Source organism: Schistocerca gregaria, unplaced genomic scaffold (genome assembly GCF_023897955.1).
Source record: "Schistocerca gregaria isolate iqSchGreg1 unplaced genomic scaffold, iqSchGreg1.2 ptg000350l, whole genome shotgun sequence".
NCBI classification, from domain to species: Eukaryota; Metazoa; Arthropoda; class Insecta; order Orthoptera; family Acrididae; genus Schistocerca; species Schistocerca gregaria.
The window spans coordinates 1,394,106-1,411,779 of NW_026061810.1; the positions used below are offsets into that span (position 1 = coordinate 1,394,106).

A 17,674-nucleotide genomic window follows, 5' to 3' on the forward strand; every position below is an offset into this window, starting at 1 on the left:
TGATATTGGGTGTCTTAATTTAATAAAATTAATATTTATTACATTTGATAATGATATAATTATTATTTTGATCATTTCAGGGGTTAGTTTATTTAAAATACCGGTTTTGGAGACCGATGATGGAAGCTTTTCCACCTCTGAAGTTTTAAAAGTGGGGGCTGGACTTATTTCCGGTTTACAAGACCGGCGTTTTTTTTAAACTATTAAAACTAATGTTTATATTCTCTATTTTTACTTCTTTATTGATTTATTTTGCTGGTGTTTATGTTTTTTCTTCTAAACGTAAACATTTATTAATGGTTCTTTTGAGATTAGAATATATTGTTCTTTCTTTATTTATGTTAGTTATTGTCTTTCTTATTGAGTTTGATTATGATTATTTTTTTCCTGTTATTTTTTTAGTTTTTTCTGTTTGTGAGGGTGCTTTAGGTCTTTCTATTTTAGTTTCAATAATTCGTTCTCATGGTAATGATTTTTTTAATTCTTTTGGTTTATCTTTATGTTAAAGTATTTATTTATAACTATTTTTTTGATCCCTCTTTGTTTATTAAATAATTGTTGATGGTTGGTTCATTCTTTAATGTTTCTGTCGGGTTTGGTTTTTATAATTTGTGTTTATTCATATGCTGATTTGAATATAATTAGATATTATTTTGGTATTGATTATTTTTCTTTTAGTTTAATTTTACTTAGTTTTTGGATTTGTTCTTTAATAATCACTGCTAGAGGTTCAGTTTATTTAAGTTCATATCATTCTAATTTTTTTGTTTTTATGGTTTTGATTTTAATAATTATGCTTTATTGTTCATTTGCTAGATTAAGTCTTCTTTCTTTTTATATTTTTTTTGTGGCTAGATTAGTTCCTACTTTACTTTTAATTTTGGGTTGGGGTTATCAACCTGAGCGTTTGCAGGCTGGTGTTTATTTAATTTTTTATACTTTGGTTGCTAGATTACCTTTATTATTAGTTTTATTTAACGTTTATGATTTTTCTAATACTTTATATTTTCCTTTATTGGTTGATTTTGGTTCTTATTATTTTATGTTTTATGTATTTATAATTTTGGCTTTTTTAGTTAAGATACCTATGTTTTTGGTTCATTTATGACTTCCTAAGGCTCATGTAGAGGCCCCTATTTCAGGTAGAATAATTCTTGCTGGTGTTTTATTAAAGTTAGGTGGTTATGGTATTTTTCGTGTTATAAAGGTTATTTCTTATTTGGGTCTAAAGTTTAATTATTTTTGATTGTCTTTAGGTTCATCTGGGGGTGTTATTGTAAGATTTATTTGTTTTCGTCAGGTTGATTTAAAGTCTTTAATTGCATATTCTTCTGTTGCTCATATAAGAATGGTTATTGGTGGATTGATGACTATGAATTGATGAGGTTGTGTAGGTTCTCTTTCTCTAATGGTTGGTCATGGTTTATGTTCTTCTGGTTTATTTTGTTTATCTAATATTATTTATGAACGTTTGGGTAGACGAAGATTATTAATAAACAAGGGTATAATTAATTTGATGCCAAGAATGGCTTTATGATGATTTCTTTTAAGATCATCAAATATGGCTGCTCCTCCTTCTTTAAATTTGGTAGGTGAAATTAGATTATTAAATAGAATTATATCTTGATCTTCTTTTAGATTCTTTGCTTTGATTTTTTTATCTTTTTTTAGAGCTGTTTATACTTTGTATATATATTCTTATTCTCAGCATGGGAATTATTATTCTGGTGTTTATACTTGTTCTCTTGGTTATTTTCGTGAATATCATCTTTTACTTTTACATTGATTGCCTTTAAATGTTCTCTGTTTAAAGGGTGAATATTTCTTTGTTTAGTTTGCTTAAGTATTTTAATTAAAAATATTGTTTTGTGGAATCAATGATATGAAGTTTTTCATCTTAGGCCGTGAATTTATTTTCTATTTGTTCTTTGAGTTTTTTTTCTTTGTTTATTTCGAGAACTATAATTTTTATTTTAGGTATTTATTATTTAATAATTGATTATAGAGTTTTTGTTGAGTGAGAGCTTTTCAATTTAAATGGTTCTATAGTTGTTAGTCATTTTCAATTTAAGTTTTTTATTTCAATTGTTCCTTTTTCTGCTCTTTTAATAAGGTTAGGTTTAAATGAGAAGAAGTTTATTTGATTAAACAAGATTAATGTAGCTGAAAATATAATGAATAGTGAGAATCATATAAGAGGGGATATTTGAGGGATTTGGATATAATTTCCCCATCAGAAGTAGTCGTTAATTTACTATTATTTGGTTTAAGAGACCATTACTTACTTTCAGTCATCTGATGAATTTCAAGGTGTACTAATTTTTTTAGTTACTTTAGATTGACACTCTAATGTTATTTATTTTAACTAACTCCTTAAATTATCTTAGATAATCACTTAATAAATAAATTTACTGAAGTTCTTTCAATTACAATTGGTATAAATCAGTGGTTTGCTCCACAGATTTCTGAGCATTGTCCAAAGAATAATCCAGGTCGATTTATTGTGAATGTTCCTTGATTTAACCGACCTGGCGTTGCATCAATTTTAACCCCTAATGCAGGAACTGCTCATGAGTGTAGAACATCTGATGCTCTTGTTAATACTCGTACTTCTGTATTTATTGGTAGGATTGTTCGGTTATCTACATCTAGTAGTCGGAATCCATCATTTTCTAGGTCTTGTTCTGGTGTTATATAAGTGTCAAATTCTACGTCTATGAAGTCTGAATATTCATATCTTCAATATCATTGTCGTCCAATGGTTTTAATTGTAATTATTGCATCTACTGAATCATCAAGTAAATATAATAGTCGTAATGATGGAAGGGCAATAAAAATTAATGTAATTGCTGGTAAAGCTGTTCAGATTGTTTCAATTAAATGTCCATGAAGTATATTACGGTTAGTATAGGCAATAAATAATATATAACTTAGGGCATAACCTACAATTACTGTAATTAATAATAATACGACCATAGTATGATCATGAAAGAATGATAATTGCTCCATTAATGGTGAAGCTCCATCTTGAAGAGATAAATTTGATCATGTTGCCATTAATAAATATTTTCTAATAAAAGGTCAAACCTTTGTTTGTAGAGCTTAAATCTACTGCACTAATCTGCCATATTAGAATCTAGAGATTAATGGTTATTCTGAGTAACTATGTTCTGCAGGAGGGTTATTTTGTAGTCATTCTGTTGATCTTCTTATGTTAGCTCTAAATATAATTGCTCGGTTTGTAATCATTCTTTCTCATATAATTACAATGAATATAATGATTCCTACAATAGAAATTGTAGACCCAATTCTTGATACTACGTGTCATGATGTATATGCGTCTGGGTAGTCAGAGTATCGTCGAGGTATTCCTGCTAATCCTAGGAAGTGTTGAGGAAAGAATGTTAAATTTACTACAATGAATATAATTGTAAATTGGATTTTTAATCATGTATTATTTATAGTTAATCCTGTAAATAGTGGATATCATTGAATGACACCTCCTATAATTGCAAATACTGCTCCTATAGATAATACATAATGAAAGTGGGCTACTACATAATATGTATCATGTAATACAATATCAAGTGATGAATTTGCTAATACTAATCCTGTTAATCCACCAATTGTAAATAGGAATATAAATCCTAGAGCTCATAATAATGGTGGATTGAACTTGAATTTAGTTCCATATAATGTAGCTAATCATCTAAATTTCTTAATTCCTGTAGGTACAGCAATAATTATTGTTGCTGATGTAAAATATGCTCGTGTGTCAACATCCATTCCTACTGTAAATATATGATGTGCTCATACAATAAATCCTATTAGTCCAATTGATAGTATAGCATAAATTATACCTAATGTTCCAAATGATTCAATTTTTCCTCTTTCTTGACATACAATATGTGAAATAATTCCGAACCCCGGTAGAATTAAAATATAAACTTCTGGGTGTCCAAAGAATCAAAATAGATGTTGATATAGAATGGGGTCACCCCCTCCTGCAGGGTCAAAGAATGATGTATTTAAATTTCGATCTGTTAATAATATAGTAATAGCTCCTGCTAAAACTGGAAGTGAAAGAAGGAGAAGTAATGCTGTAATAGCTACAGATCATACAAATAAAGGTGTTTGATCTAAAGTTATACTTTCTGATCGTATATTAATTGCTGTTGTAATGAAATTCACTGCACCAAGAATAGATGATACACCTGCTAAGTGCAGTGAAAAAATAGCTAGATCTACAGATGCACCCCCGTGTGCAATAGCTCCTGCTAGAGGAGGGTAAACTGTTCATCCTGTACCAGCACCATTATCTACTATAGAAGATGTAAGAAGAAGGGTTAGTGAAGGTGGTAGTAATCAAAAACTTATATTATTTATTCGTGGAAATGCTATATCTGGTGCACCAATTATTAGTGGAACAAGTCAATTACCAAATCCACCAATTATAATAGGTATTACTATAAAGAAAATTATTACGAATGCGTGAGCTGTAATAATAACATTATAAATCTGGTCATCCCCAATTAGAGATCCGGGTTGGCCAAGTTCAGCACGAATAAGTATTCTTATTGATGTTCCTACTATTCCTGCTCATGCTCCAAATATGAAGTATAAAGTACCAATGTCCTTATGGTTTGTTGAGAATAATCATTTTTGCGGTAAGATGGCTGAATTTTAGGTGGTAGACTTTAAATCTACTTATGAGATGTTTTCTCTCTTATCATATTTAGGTCTTATATTCAATTATGATTCTAGACTGCAATTCTAGAGGTGTAAAATTTTACTAAGGCCTAAAAGATTATTCTTTTAATTATAACTTTGAAGGTTATTAGTTTGATTAACTTAAGTCCTTAGTATAATGAAATTAAGGTTGATGTTGAAATCAATCCTATTGTTGAAATTATTACTGTTATAGGAAGAATGATTCTTGATTTTTGGGACTTTATCTTTATAGATCACGAATTTTCTGTGTATGATATAATTAGAGCTGAGAATCTAATACGTATATAGTAGTAGAGTGTAATTGTAGTTAATACAACTATAATAGTTATAATAGTTGTTATATTGTTTTCTATTAATGATTGTATTACAATTCATTTTGGTAAGAATCCAAGGAATGGTGGTAGTCCACCTAAAGATAATAAAGATAAGAATATTATGAATTTAATTTCGGTTTTTATATTTCTGGCTGAATAAATTTGATTTATGAAAAATAAATTTATTTGCTTAAATAATAAAACTATAATTAATCTTAATAGTGAGTAAATAATGAAGTATAGTTCTCAGATGTTTTCTCTGACTGTTAATGATCTAATTATTCAACCTAGATGTCTGAGTGATGAATATGCTAAAAGTTGTCGTAAGGATGTTTGATTTCAACCTCCTATTGCCCCAATAATAATTCTTAAGATAATAATTGTTCAAATAAAAGTTCTTAATTGAATACAATAAGATAAGACCATTATTGGGGCGATTTTTTATCATGTTATTAATGTTAAACAATTATTTCATCTTGATGCTCCTATAACTTCTGGAAATCAGAAATGGAAAGGTGCAGCTCCAATCTTTAATAATAGTCTAGATCTAATTATTATTGATGGGATAAATTCTGTTTCCCATCCCATGGGATATTTTATTTGAATCAGCAAAATTGAAAATAATAATATTGTCGATGCTATTGCTTGGACAATAAAATATTTAATTGATGATTCATTTATTATTATATTTTTATTTCTTGTTAGGAGCGGAATAAATGAAAGTAAGTTGATCTCAAGTCCTATTCAAACCCCAAATCAGGAATTTGATGAAATGGACAGGATCGTTCCTATCATTAATGTTGATAGGAAGAGAAGTTTTGTAGAGTTGTTGGTCATTAAAAAGGAGAGGATTGATACCTCTATAAATGGGGTATGAACCCATTAGCTTGTTTAGCTTACCTTTTTACATTAAGGTGTATGATGCACGTTAGTTTTTGATACTAAAGGAGGTAGTTTAATTCTATCTTATGTAATTTTAATGAAGGTAATTTTATTTACTTTATTTACCCTATCAAGGTAACCCTTTAATCAGGCACTTCATTTATTTAATATATAAATCGAAAGTTTTTTTTTGAATTATTTTATGTATTATTTTGTTTAATTAGGATTAATTTATCCTGCTCATTTTATTTTTTATATATATATATAATAAATAATTTATATTAATATATTACATTTAATTGAAATTAAAGTATTATAAGTTCATCTTACCATTATCAATTGATTATTTTAATGCAATTATTTACCTAGGATTATAGCTACTTATGTTTTTAGCTTAAAATAGGTTATTATAATATAATATATATAATAATATGTAATTTAATATTTAATATTATTATAATTGGATATAATAAATAAAATTATTAATTTAAATATAAAATATTATAATTAATATAAATAATTATATTAATTATAATAATATAATTATGTAAATTATCTATAATTAGATTATTTAACTAATATATATGAAAGTTAACTTCATATAAAAAAAGAATTCATATTAATAACATATTATATTAAATTACATAATTGTATAAAATATATTTATTATATTATTTAATCTTTCTTTATTTATTAGTGAAAAGAAAGATTAAATAAGAAAGAATATAATACATTTATTGCTATACATGTTCCATATTAATCTTTAATTATATATAATAGAGAAGTTGTTGTGGTCATACATAGGGGCGTTTCTTTTTTTTTGTTAATGTTTGTGGTTTTTTTCTTTTTTTTTCTTTAAATATTTGAATCTTTTATTTTTTCCTGAATTAATAGATTTAAAATTTTCTTATATTTTATTTTTAAAAGTTTTATTCTTGCTTGTTTATTCACTTTTTCTTTGTATTATATGTAAGTTTTGTTAGACTAAATGTTCTTTTTGCAGTAATTTGATTTAATTATCAAGTGATTTTGGATTTAGCAATTGATTTAGTATCGGCATAATTCGTGCCAGCAGCCGCGGTTATACGATTGATACAAGTGACTATTATTGGTTAAAACAGTTGTTTATATTATTAGGGTTGAAATATAAATTTGTAAGGTGAAATGTTAAAATTTATTTGTGGCCCTTTTTATGAATCTGTGAAATTAAAATAATAAACTAGGATTAGATACCCTATTATTTTAAATGTTAATTATATTTACCAGGGTACTATTAGTTAAGGTCTTTAAACCCAAAGGATTTGGCGGTATCACATTCCATTCAGAGGAACCTACCCCATGATAGATAATACACGATTTACTCTACTTAATTTATTTGTTTGTATATCTCCGTTATCAGAGAATCTTTTTAGAGTTATAATTCTCAAGATTTATAATTATAAAATATTTCAGGTCAAGGTGCAGCTTATAGTTAAGAGGAGGTGGGTTACAATAGATTTTTGTTTATAACGGATTTGATAGTGAAATACTGTTAATGAAGGTGGATTTGATAGTAATTTAATTTATTTAATTTAACTGATATTGGCTCTGAGATGTGTACACATCGCCCGTCGCTCTCATTATTGATTATTCTATTTTATTTTAAAGTAGCTTCAATTTAGATGAGATAAGTCGTAACATAGTAGATGTACTGGAAAGTGTATCTAGGAAGAGTTTCAAGATATAACTTATTAGTAAAGTGTTTCATTTACACTGAAAATTTTTCTGTGCAAATCAGGATATCTTGATTATTTATTTTATTATATTTATTTTTTGTTTATTTAATTATTTAATATAAATAATTTTATTGTATTTTTGTCTTAGTATATTTTATAGAATTGATTTTTTAAATTATAGTTTATTGGTAATGTAAGTGTTTTATGAAATATTATTTTAAATTTTTTTAAGTAGATTTTATTTATTGTACCTTTTGTATCAGGGTTTATCAAAATTTTAGTATTTATTTTACTTGTCTCGATTTGGGTTGATTTATAAATAATTTATAGTTAATGTATCATAATTATTATTAAATTATTTATAGAAATGAGATGTTAATCGTTTCCCAAGATATCTAGTTTCTTAAGAAAAAATTTAATTTTTTAAAGTTATTTGTTTTTATTTAATTTTTTAAGTAAAAATATTAACTTATTTATTCTTTAAGGGATAAGCTTTGAAGTTAATAACCTATAATTTATTTTATAGAAATATAATAGTAAGCTTTAAACCAGCTATCTTTAAGATTACGTTTTAGTTCATTATTTTTTATTTTGATTTTATAAATATTTTAGGTTTTTTATTAAGATTATTAATTTAATTTTAAAATTTTTGTAATAATGATAGAATTAGTATATTTATTTGTATGAAATTTTTACCTTGTGAACTTATTATAAGGAACTAGGCAAAATTGATTTCCGCCTGTTTATCAAAAACATGTCCTCTTGTTTATATTTTGAGGTCTGGCCTGCTCACTGAGCGTATTTTTAAAGAGCCGCGGTATTTTGACCGTGCAAAGGTAGCATAATCATTAGTCTCTTAATTAGTGGCTGGAATGAATGGCTTGACGAGAAATCAACTGTCTCTTAATAAATTTTTGAATTTAACTTTTGAGTCAAAAGGCTTAAATTCTTCTTTAGGACGAGAAGACCCTATAGAGCTTGACATTTTACTTTTATATAGTTTTTTGTTTGTCTTTCTATATTTAATGATGATGTTTTGTTGGGGTGACATGAAGAATAGATAAACTCTTCATTATTATATCATTTATTTATGTTTGTTATTTTGATCCATAATTTATGATCATAAGATTAAGTTACCTTAGGGATAACAGCGTAATTGTTTTTGAGAGCTCATATCGACAAAGCAGATTGCGACCTCGATGTTGGATTAAGAAAAATTTTGGGTGCAGGAGCCCAATGATTAGGTCTGTTCGACCTTTCAATTCTTACATGATCAGAGTTCAGACCGGCGTGAGCCAGGTCGGTTTCTATCCTAAGATTGTTAATCCATATTAGTACGAAAGGACCATATGGTTAAAATATTTTTTGTTATATTGATTAATATTAATTTATTTACTATTTTGACAGATTAATGTGTTGAATTTATAATTCATTTATGTTGATTTTTTCTACAAATAGTATTGATACTTTATGATTTATTTATATTTATTTTGAATTTTCTTTTATTGGTTATTTGTGTTTTAATTAGTGTTGCCTTTTTAACTTTATTAGAGCGTAAGGTTTTAGGTTATATTCAGATTCGAAAGGGTCCAAATAAGGTAGGTTTTGTTGGAATTCCTCAGCCATTTAGAGATGCTATTAAGTTAATTTGTAAGGAGCAGCCAATTCCTATTATATCTAATTACCTACTTTATTATTTTTCCCCTGTTTTTAATTTAATGATTTCTTTAGCCGTTTGAGTAATTTTTCCTTATTTAACTTATATGTGTTCTTTTTCTTATGGATTTTTATTTTTTTTATGTTGTACTAGATTAGGTGTTTATACTGTTATATACTGGTTGATCTTCTAATTCAAATTATTCATTATTAGGTTCTCTTCGTTCTGTTGCTCAAACAATTTCTTATGAAGTTAGTTTAGCTTTAATTTTATTGTCTTTAATTATTTTAATTGGTAGTTTTAATATGTTTGATTTTATAAACTATCAGCTTTATTGTTGATTTATTATTATTTCTTTTCCTTTAGCTTTAGCTTGTTTTGCTTCTTGCTTAGCTGAAACTAATCATACTCCTTTTGATTTTGCTGAAGGGGAATCTGAGTTAGTTTCAGGATTTAATATTGAGTATGGTGCGGGTGGTTTACTTTAATTTTTTTAGCTGAATATACTAGAATTGTCTTCATAAGAATGTTATTGGCTTTAATTTTTTTGGGCGGTGATTTTTATTCTTTTATATTTTTTATTAAGCTTGCTATTATATCTTTTGGTTTTATTTGGGTTCGTGGAACATTACCACGGTTCCGTTATGATAAATTAATGTACTTAGCTTGAAAAAGTTTTTTACCTTTATCTTTGAATTTTTTTATTTTCTTTGTTGGTTTAAAGATTTTATTTATCTCATTTGTTTAGTGAAATTTTTTGAGAAAAGTTAATAGAAGAGTTAAACTTCTAATTTTATGTTTTCAAAACATATGCTTTTCCTAAGCTAATTAACTTTATTCCTTAATTAATTTATCTCATGCATTTGCGACATGGACATTAATTAAGAAATATGTGAAGTAAATAATTGTTAAGATTTGACCTGTTATAATATAAGGTTCTTCAACAGGTCGTTTACCAATTCACGTTAGTAAGCATACAACAACTACTTTAATTCAGAATAAAATTTGATTAATAGGGTAAAATTGAATGCCTCGGAATGGTGTTTTATTATAAAATGGTAAAATTATTAAGATTCTAATTGATAAAAATAATGCAATAACACCTCCTAACTTATTAGGGATAGATCGTAGAATTGCATATCAAAATGGGAAATATCATTCTGGTTGAATGTGAACTGGTGTTACTAATGGGTTGGCAGGTACAAAGTTATCTGGATCCCCTAATAGGTAAGGATTAATTAAACATAGTATAATTAATAATGATGTTATTATTACAAATGTAATAATTTCCTTAAAGGTAAAGTATGGATGGAATGGAATTTTTTCAATATCTCCATTTAGTCCAAGAGGATTATTAGATCCTGTTTGGTGAAGAAAAAATAAATGAATTGCTGCTATAGCAGCAATAATAAATGGTAATACAAAATGGAATGTGGAGAATCGATTTAATGTTGCATTATCAACAGCGAATCCTCCTCATACTCATTGGACTAAATCTGTTCCTAAGTATGGGATTGCTGATAATAAATTAGTAATTACTGTTGTACCTCAAAAAGATATTTGGCCTCAGGGTAAGACATATCCTATAAATGCAGTTGCTATAACTAAAAATAAAATCACTGTACCAATTATTCAGGTATGTATATATATATAAGATCCATAGTAAATTCCCGTCCTACATGTAAGTAAATACAAATAAAAAATATAGATGCTCCATGTGCGTGTAAGGTTCGGATAATTCAACCATTATTTACGTCTCGGCAGATGTGTACTACACTCCTGAATGCTATTTCAATATTTGATGTATAATGTATAGCTAAAAATAGTCCAGTTACGATTTGAATTACCAAACATAACCCTAATAGGGATCCAAAATTTCATCAAAATGAAATATTTGTTGGGGCAGGTAAGTCAATTAAAGAGTAATTAATAATTTTAATTAAAGGATGTCTTAATCGTAAGGGTTTATTCATTAGTAATTATCTTATTTTACGAATAGGTCCCTGATTAATATTGGTGATTTTAACAACTGCTAGTAGTGCTAAAAATAAATAAATTATTATTATTATTGTAATAATGAATGTTGGTCTATTATATAATTTTTCTAAAGATATTGTTATTTCTTGATAATTGATTGAATTATCAATATTTATAGTTTCGGTGTTTTTGAAAAAGTCTATAAATATAGATATATCTAGAATAATTAATATTAATATGATAAATACTCACATTATTAATGTAATAATTATAGTGATTGATTTAGGCTGAAATATTTCGTTTGATGCAATTCTTGTAATGTAAATAAATAATACTAGTATACCACCAAGAAATGTTAAAAATAAAATATATGATAATCAATATCTTTCTATTATTGTTCCTGTTATTAATCCAACTAGGAAGGTTTGAAGGATAATAAACAGCATTATTGATATTGGGTGTCTTAATTTAATAAAATTAATATTTATTACATTTGATAATGATATAATTATTATTTTGATCATTTCAGGGGTTAGTTTATTTAAAATACCGGTTTTGGGGACCGATGATGGAAGCTTTTCCACCTCTGAAGTTTTAAAAGTGGGGGCTGGACTTATTTCCGGTTTACAAGACCGGCGTTTTTTTTAAACTATTAAAACTAATGTTTATATTCTCTATTTTTACTTCTTTATTGATTTATTTTGCTGGTGTTTATGTTTTTTCTTCTAAACGTAAACATTTATTAATGGTTCTTTTGAGATTAGAATATATTGTTCTTTCTTTATTTATGTTAGTTATTGTTTTTCTTATTGAGTTTGATTATGATTATTTTTTTCCTGTTATTGTTTTAGTTTTTTCTGTTTGTGAGGGTGCTTTAGGTCTTTCTATTTTAGTTTCAATAATTCGTTCTCATGGTAATGATTTTTTTAATTCTTTTGGTTTATCTTTATGTTAAAGTATTTATTTATAACTATTTTTTTGATCCCTCTTTGTTTATTAAATAATTGTTGATGGTTGGTTCATTCTTTAATGTTTCTGTCGGGTTTTGTTTTTATAATTTGTGTTTATTCATATGCTGATTTGAATATAATTAGATATTATTTTGGTATTGATTATTTTTCTTTTAGTTTAATTTTACTTAGTTTTTGGATTTGTTCTTTAATAATCACTGCTAGAGGTTCAGTTTATTTAAGTTCATATCATTCTAATTTTTTTGTTTTTATGGTTTTGATTTTAATAATTATGCTTTATTGACATTTGCTAGATTAAGTCTTCTTTCTTTTTATATTTTTTTTTAGGCTAGATTAGTTCCTACTTTACTTTTAATTTTGGGTTGGGGTTATCAACCTGAGCGTTTGCAGGCTGGTGTTTATTTAATTTTTTATACTTTGGTTGCTAGATTACCTTTATTATTAGTTTTATTTAAGGTTTATGATTTTTCTAATACTTTATATTTTCCTTTATTGGTTGATTTTGGTTCTTATTATTTTATGTTTTATGTATTTATAATTTTGGCTTTTTTAGTTAAGATACCTATGTTTTTGGTTCATTTATGACTTCCTAAGGCTCATGTAGAGGCCCCTATTTCAGGTAGAATAATTCTTGCTGGTGTTTTATTAAAGTTAGGTGGTTATGGTATTTTTCGTGTTATAAAGGTTATTTCTTATTTGGGTTTAAAGTTTAATTATTTTTGATTGTCTTTAGGTTTATCTGGGGGTGTTATTGTAAGATTTATTTGTTTTCGTCAGGTTGATTTAAAGTCTTTAATTGCATATTCTTCTGTTGCTCATATAAGAATGGTTATTGGTGGATTGATGACTATGAATTGATGAGGTTGTGTAGGTTCTCTTTCTCTAATGGTTGGTCATGGTTTATGTTCTTCTGGTTTATTTTGTTTATCTAATATTATTTATGAACGTTTAGGTAGACGAAGATTATTAATTAACAAGGGTATAATTAATATGATGCCAAGAATGGCTTTATGATGATTTCTTTTAAGATCATCAAATATGGCTGCTCCTCCTTCTTTAAATTTGGTAGGTGAAATTAGATTATTAAATAGAATTATATCTTGATCTTCTTTTAGATTCTTTGCTTTGATTTTTTTATCTTTTTTTAGAGCTGTTTATACTTTGTATATATATTCTTATTCTCAGCATGGGAATTATTATTCTGGTGTTTATACTTGTTCTCTTGGTTATTTTCGTGAATATCATCTTTTACTTTTACATTGATTGCCTTTAAATATTCTCTGTTTAAAGGGTGAATATTTCTTTGTTTAGTTTGCTTAAGTATTTTAATTAAAAATATTGTTTTGTGGAATCAATGATATGAAGTTTTTCATCTTAGGCCGTGAATTTATTTTCTATTTGTTCTTTGAGTTTTTTTTCTTTGTTTATTTCGAGAACTATAATTTTTATTTTAGGTATTTATTATTTAATAATTGATTATAGAGTTTTTGTTGAGTGAGAGCTTTTCAATTTAAATGGTTCTATAGTTGTTATAACTTTCATTTTGGATTGAATATCTCTTATTTTTATATATTTCTTCTTTGGTTATTTATTATAGAGAGGATTATATATCTGGTGAAAAGAATATAAATCGTTTTATTATTATTGTTTTAATATTTATTCTTTCTATAGGTTTTTTAATTATTAGTCCTAATTTAATTAGAATTTTATTAGGTACAGATGGTTTAGGTTTAGTTTCTTATTGTTTAGTTATTTATTATCAAAATGTAAAATCTTATAGTGCTGGTATATTAACTGCACTTTCTAATCGTATTGGTGATGTTGCTATTTTAATTTCTATTGCATGAATGTTAAATTTTGGTGGTTGAAATTATATTTATTATTATGATTTTATTTCTAATTCTTTTGAAATAAAGCTCATTACTATATTAATTGTTTTAGCAGCTACAATAAGAGAGCTCAGATTCCTTTCTCTTCATGACTTCCTGCTGCTATAGCAGCTCCTACTCCTGTTTCTGCTTTAGTTCATTCTTCTACTCTTGTTACTGCTGGTGTTTATTTATTAATTCGTTTTAGACCAATATTGGATACTTATAATTGTGGTTGATTTTTACTTTTAATTGGTTGTATAACTATATTTATGGCTGGATTGGGCGCTAATTTTGAGTTTGATTTAAAGAAGATTATTGCTCTTTCTACTTTAAGACAACTTGGTTTAATAATAAGAATTTTGGCTATAGGTTATCCAAAGCTTGCATTTTTTCATTTATTGGCTCATGCTTTATTTAAGGCATTATTATTTATATGTGCAGGTTCAATAATTCATAATTTGAAGGATTCTCAGGATATTCGTGTTATAGGATCAATTGTTAATTTCATACCTTTAACTTCAGTTTGTTTTAATGTTTCTAGTTTATCTTTGTGTGGAATACCTTTTTTAGCGGGATTTTATTCAAAGGATTTAATTCTTGAGATGGTTTGTTTAAGATGAATTAATTGTTTAATTTTTTTTCTTTATTTTTTTTCTACTGGTTTAACTGCTTCTTATTCTTTTCGTTTGTTTTATTATTCAATATCTGGTGATAATAATTTTTATTCTAGATTTTCTTTTGATGATAAGGGTTATTATATTTCATTTGGAATAATTGGTCTATTGTTTGTTGCTGTTTTTGGTGGTAGTCTTTTATCTTGATTAATTTTTCCTATTCCTCATGTGATTGCTTTACCTAATTATTTAAAGTTTTTAACTATTACAGTTGTTATTTTAGGTGCTTATTTAGGTTATCTTATTTCTAATTTTGATTTTTCTCATAATTTATTTTATTTAAGTATACTTTCTTTTGTTAGATTTGCTGGTTCTATATGATTTATACCTTTTCTTTCAACTAAGTTTATTAGATATATTCCTTTAAAAATAGGTTATTATTCATCTAAGTCATTTGATTATGGTTGAGGTGAATTACTTGGTGGTCAAGGTTTATATAGATTATTTATTTATTTAATTGGTTATATTCAAGGTTGATATGATTCTAATTTCAAGATTTATCTTTTAACTTTTATTTTTTGAATATTTATTTTGGTAATATTGTTTTTCGTTTACTTAAATAGCTTATAATTAGAGCGTGACACTGAAGATGTTAAGGAAGTATTTTTACTTTTAAGTATTTATAAATATAGATATATTATTTTTACAGTGAAAATGTAATGTTTTATTTAAACTATATAAATTTTAGAAATGTTAACGGAGTTTAACCGCTAATATAAAAAGTTAGCAGCTTTCATATTGGCTTTACATTTCCTTAATTGGAACTATTATAGTTCAATTATATTATTAACAGTAATACGCCTCTTTTTGGCTTCAATTAATAAGAATAAGGGTAGTACATACCAATCTTCCAGGTCGAAACTGACTGCAATATTTCGCTTCTTATTCTATTTAAGGTTGATTGATAATATCAATACTTTTTGAATGCAACCCAAATGTTATATTTAACTACAACCCTTTATTCTGCTCATTGTAATGCTCCTTGGTTTCATTCATGGTATAGTCCTCCTAATAGAACTAGAATAAAAAATATTGTTGATACTGTTCAGATTATAATGTCTGAAGTTTTAAAAATAATTACAATTGGTAGAATTAGTGCAATTTCTACATCAAAAATTAAAAAGATTACTGCGATTAGGAAGAATCGTATTGAGAATGGTATTCGTGCTGATCTTTTTGGATCAAACCCACATTAGAATGGTGATCTTTTTTCTCGATCATTAATTAATTTTTTTGATAGTGTTGTTGCCAGGATTATAACAATTATTGGAATAATAAATCTAATGAAAACTCTTGTTGATAGAATTAGAATTGTTTTTCTTGATTTATATCAAGCTTTCTGATTGGAAGTCAAATGTACTATTTATACTAGAAAAACAATTATCTACCTCATCAATAAATAGAGATATATAAGAATAATCATACTACGTCTACGAAGTGTCAGTATCATGCTGCTGCTTCAAATCCAAAGTGATGTCTTGGTGAAAATTGATTTATTGAGTGTCGAAGTAGACATGTTGATAAAAAGATTGTTCCAATAATTACGTGTAAACCATGGAATCCTGTTGCAACGAAGAATGTTGATCCATAAACTGCATCTGCAATGGTAAAAGGTGCTTCTCAATATTCATATGCTTGAAGTATTGTAAAGTATAGTCCTAATAACACTGTGAAGAATAATCCTTGTAGTGCTTGAGTATGATTAGATTCCATTAAACTATGATGTGCTCATGTTACTGTTACTCCTGATGCTAAAAGAATAGCTGTATTAAGTAATGGAATTTGTATAGGGTTAAAGGGTTGAATTCCTATTGGAGGTCATAGTATTCCTAGTTCAATTGTTGGTGCTAATCTTCTTCTAAAGAATGCTCAAAAAAAAGAAACGAAAAATAATACCTCTGATGCAATAAATAAAATTATTCCTCATCCTAATCCAATCGATACAAATCCTGTATGTAATCCTTGATATGTTCCTTCTCGTACTACATCTCGTCATCATTGAATTATAGTTAGTAGGGTAATTCCAAATCCAATTATGAATAAGTTAATATTAAATAGGTGGAATCATTTTGCTAGTCCTGATACTAGGACTATTGCTCCAATTGCTCCTGTTAATGGTCAAGGTCTATAGTCTACTAAGTGGAATGGGTGGTTTGAGTGAGTTGTTAACATAGGTTTAATATACTTCTCTAGAATATAGAGTTCTTAGAATTGAGAAAACATAGGCTTGAATTATTGCTACTGCTGATTCTAGAATTAATAGAAGTATTTGTCCAATAATTAGTAATGAGATTAAGTTTATTGCTATAGATGGTCCTGTGTTTCCTAATAAGGTTAATAATAAGTGTCCTGCAATTATATTTCCTGCCAACCATACTGCTAATGTACCTGGTCGAATAACATTACTAATTGTTTCAATTAGTACTATAAATGATATTAATGCAGGCGGTGTACCTTGTGGTACAAGGTGTGTAAATATATGATTAGTATGGTTAATTCATCCAAATAATATAAATCTTAGCCATATAGGTAGGGCAATTGCAAATGTTAATGCTAAATGTCTTGTTCTAGTAAAAATATAAGGGAATAATCCTATGAAATTGTTAAATAATATTATAATAAAAATTGAGATGAAAATGAATGTTGTTCCATTAAATGATTTTGGTCCAAGAAGTGTTTTAAATTCATTATGTAAGGTTAAATTTAGTTTATTTCAGATAATGTTAATTCTTGATGGTGTAAGTCAAAATAGTGATGGGATTAATAATAGTCCTAGAAATGTTCTAGTTCAATTTAATGATAAATTAAAGATGTTAGTTGATGGGTCAAATGTTGAGAATAGATTTGTTATCATTTTCAATTTAAGTTTTTTATTTCAATTG

The 17,674-nt window shown here is 26.6% G+C and overlaps 1 protein-coding gene across 1 annotated transcript in view; it reads left to right on the plus strand.

Annotated features, from left to right (window-relative positions):
• Positions 1 to 16,850: 16,850 nt before the first annotated feature.
• Positions 16,851 to 17,674, plus strand: part of LOC126307608 (uncharacterized) — a 112,888-nt gene continuing 112,064 nt past the window's right edge. Inside the window, exon 1 of the mRNA XM_049992073.1 lies at positions 16,851 to 16,940. Coding sequence (XP_049848030.1) covers positions 16,907 to 16,940 — 34 coding nt within the window. The 5' untranslated portion in view covers positions 16,851 to 16,906. The remainder of the gene's footprint in view (positions 16,941 to 17,674) is intronic.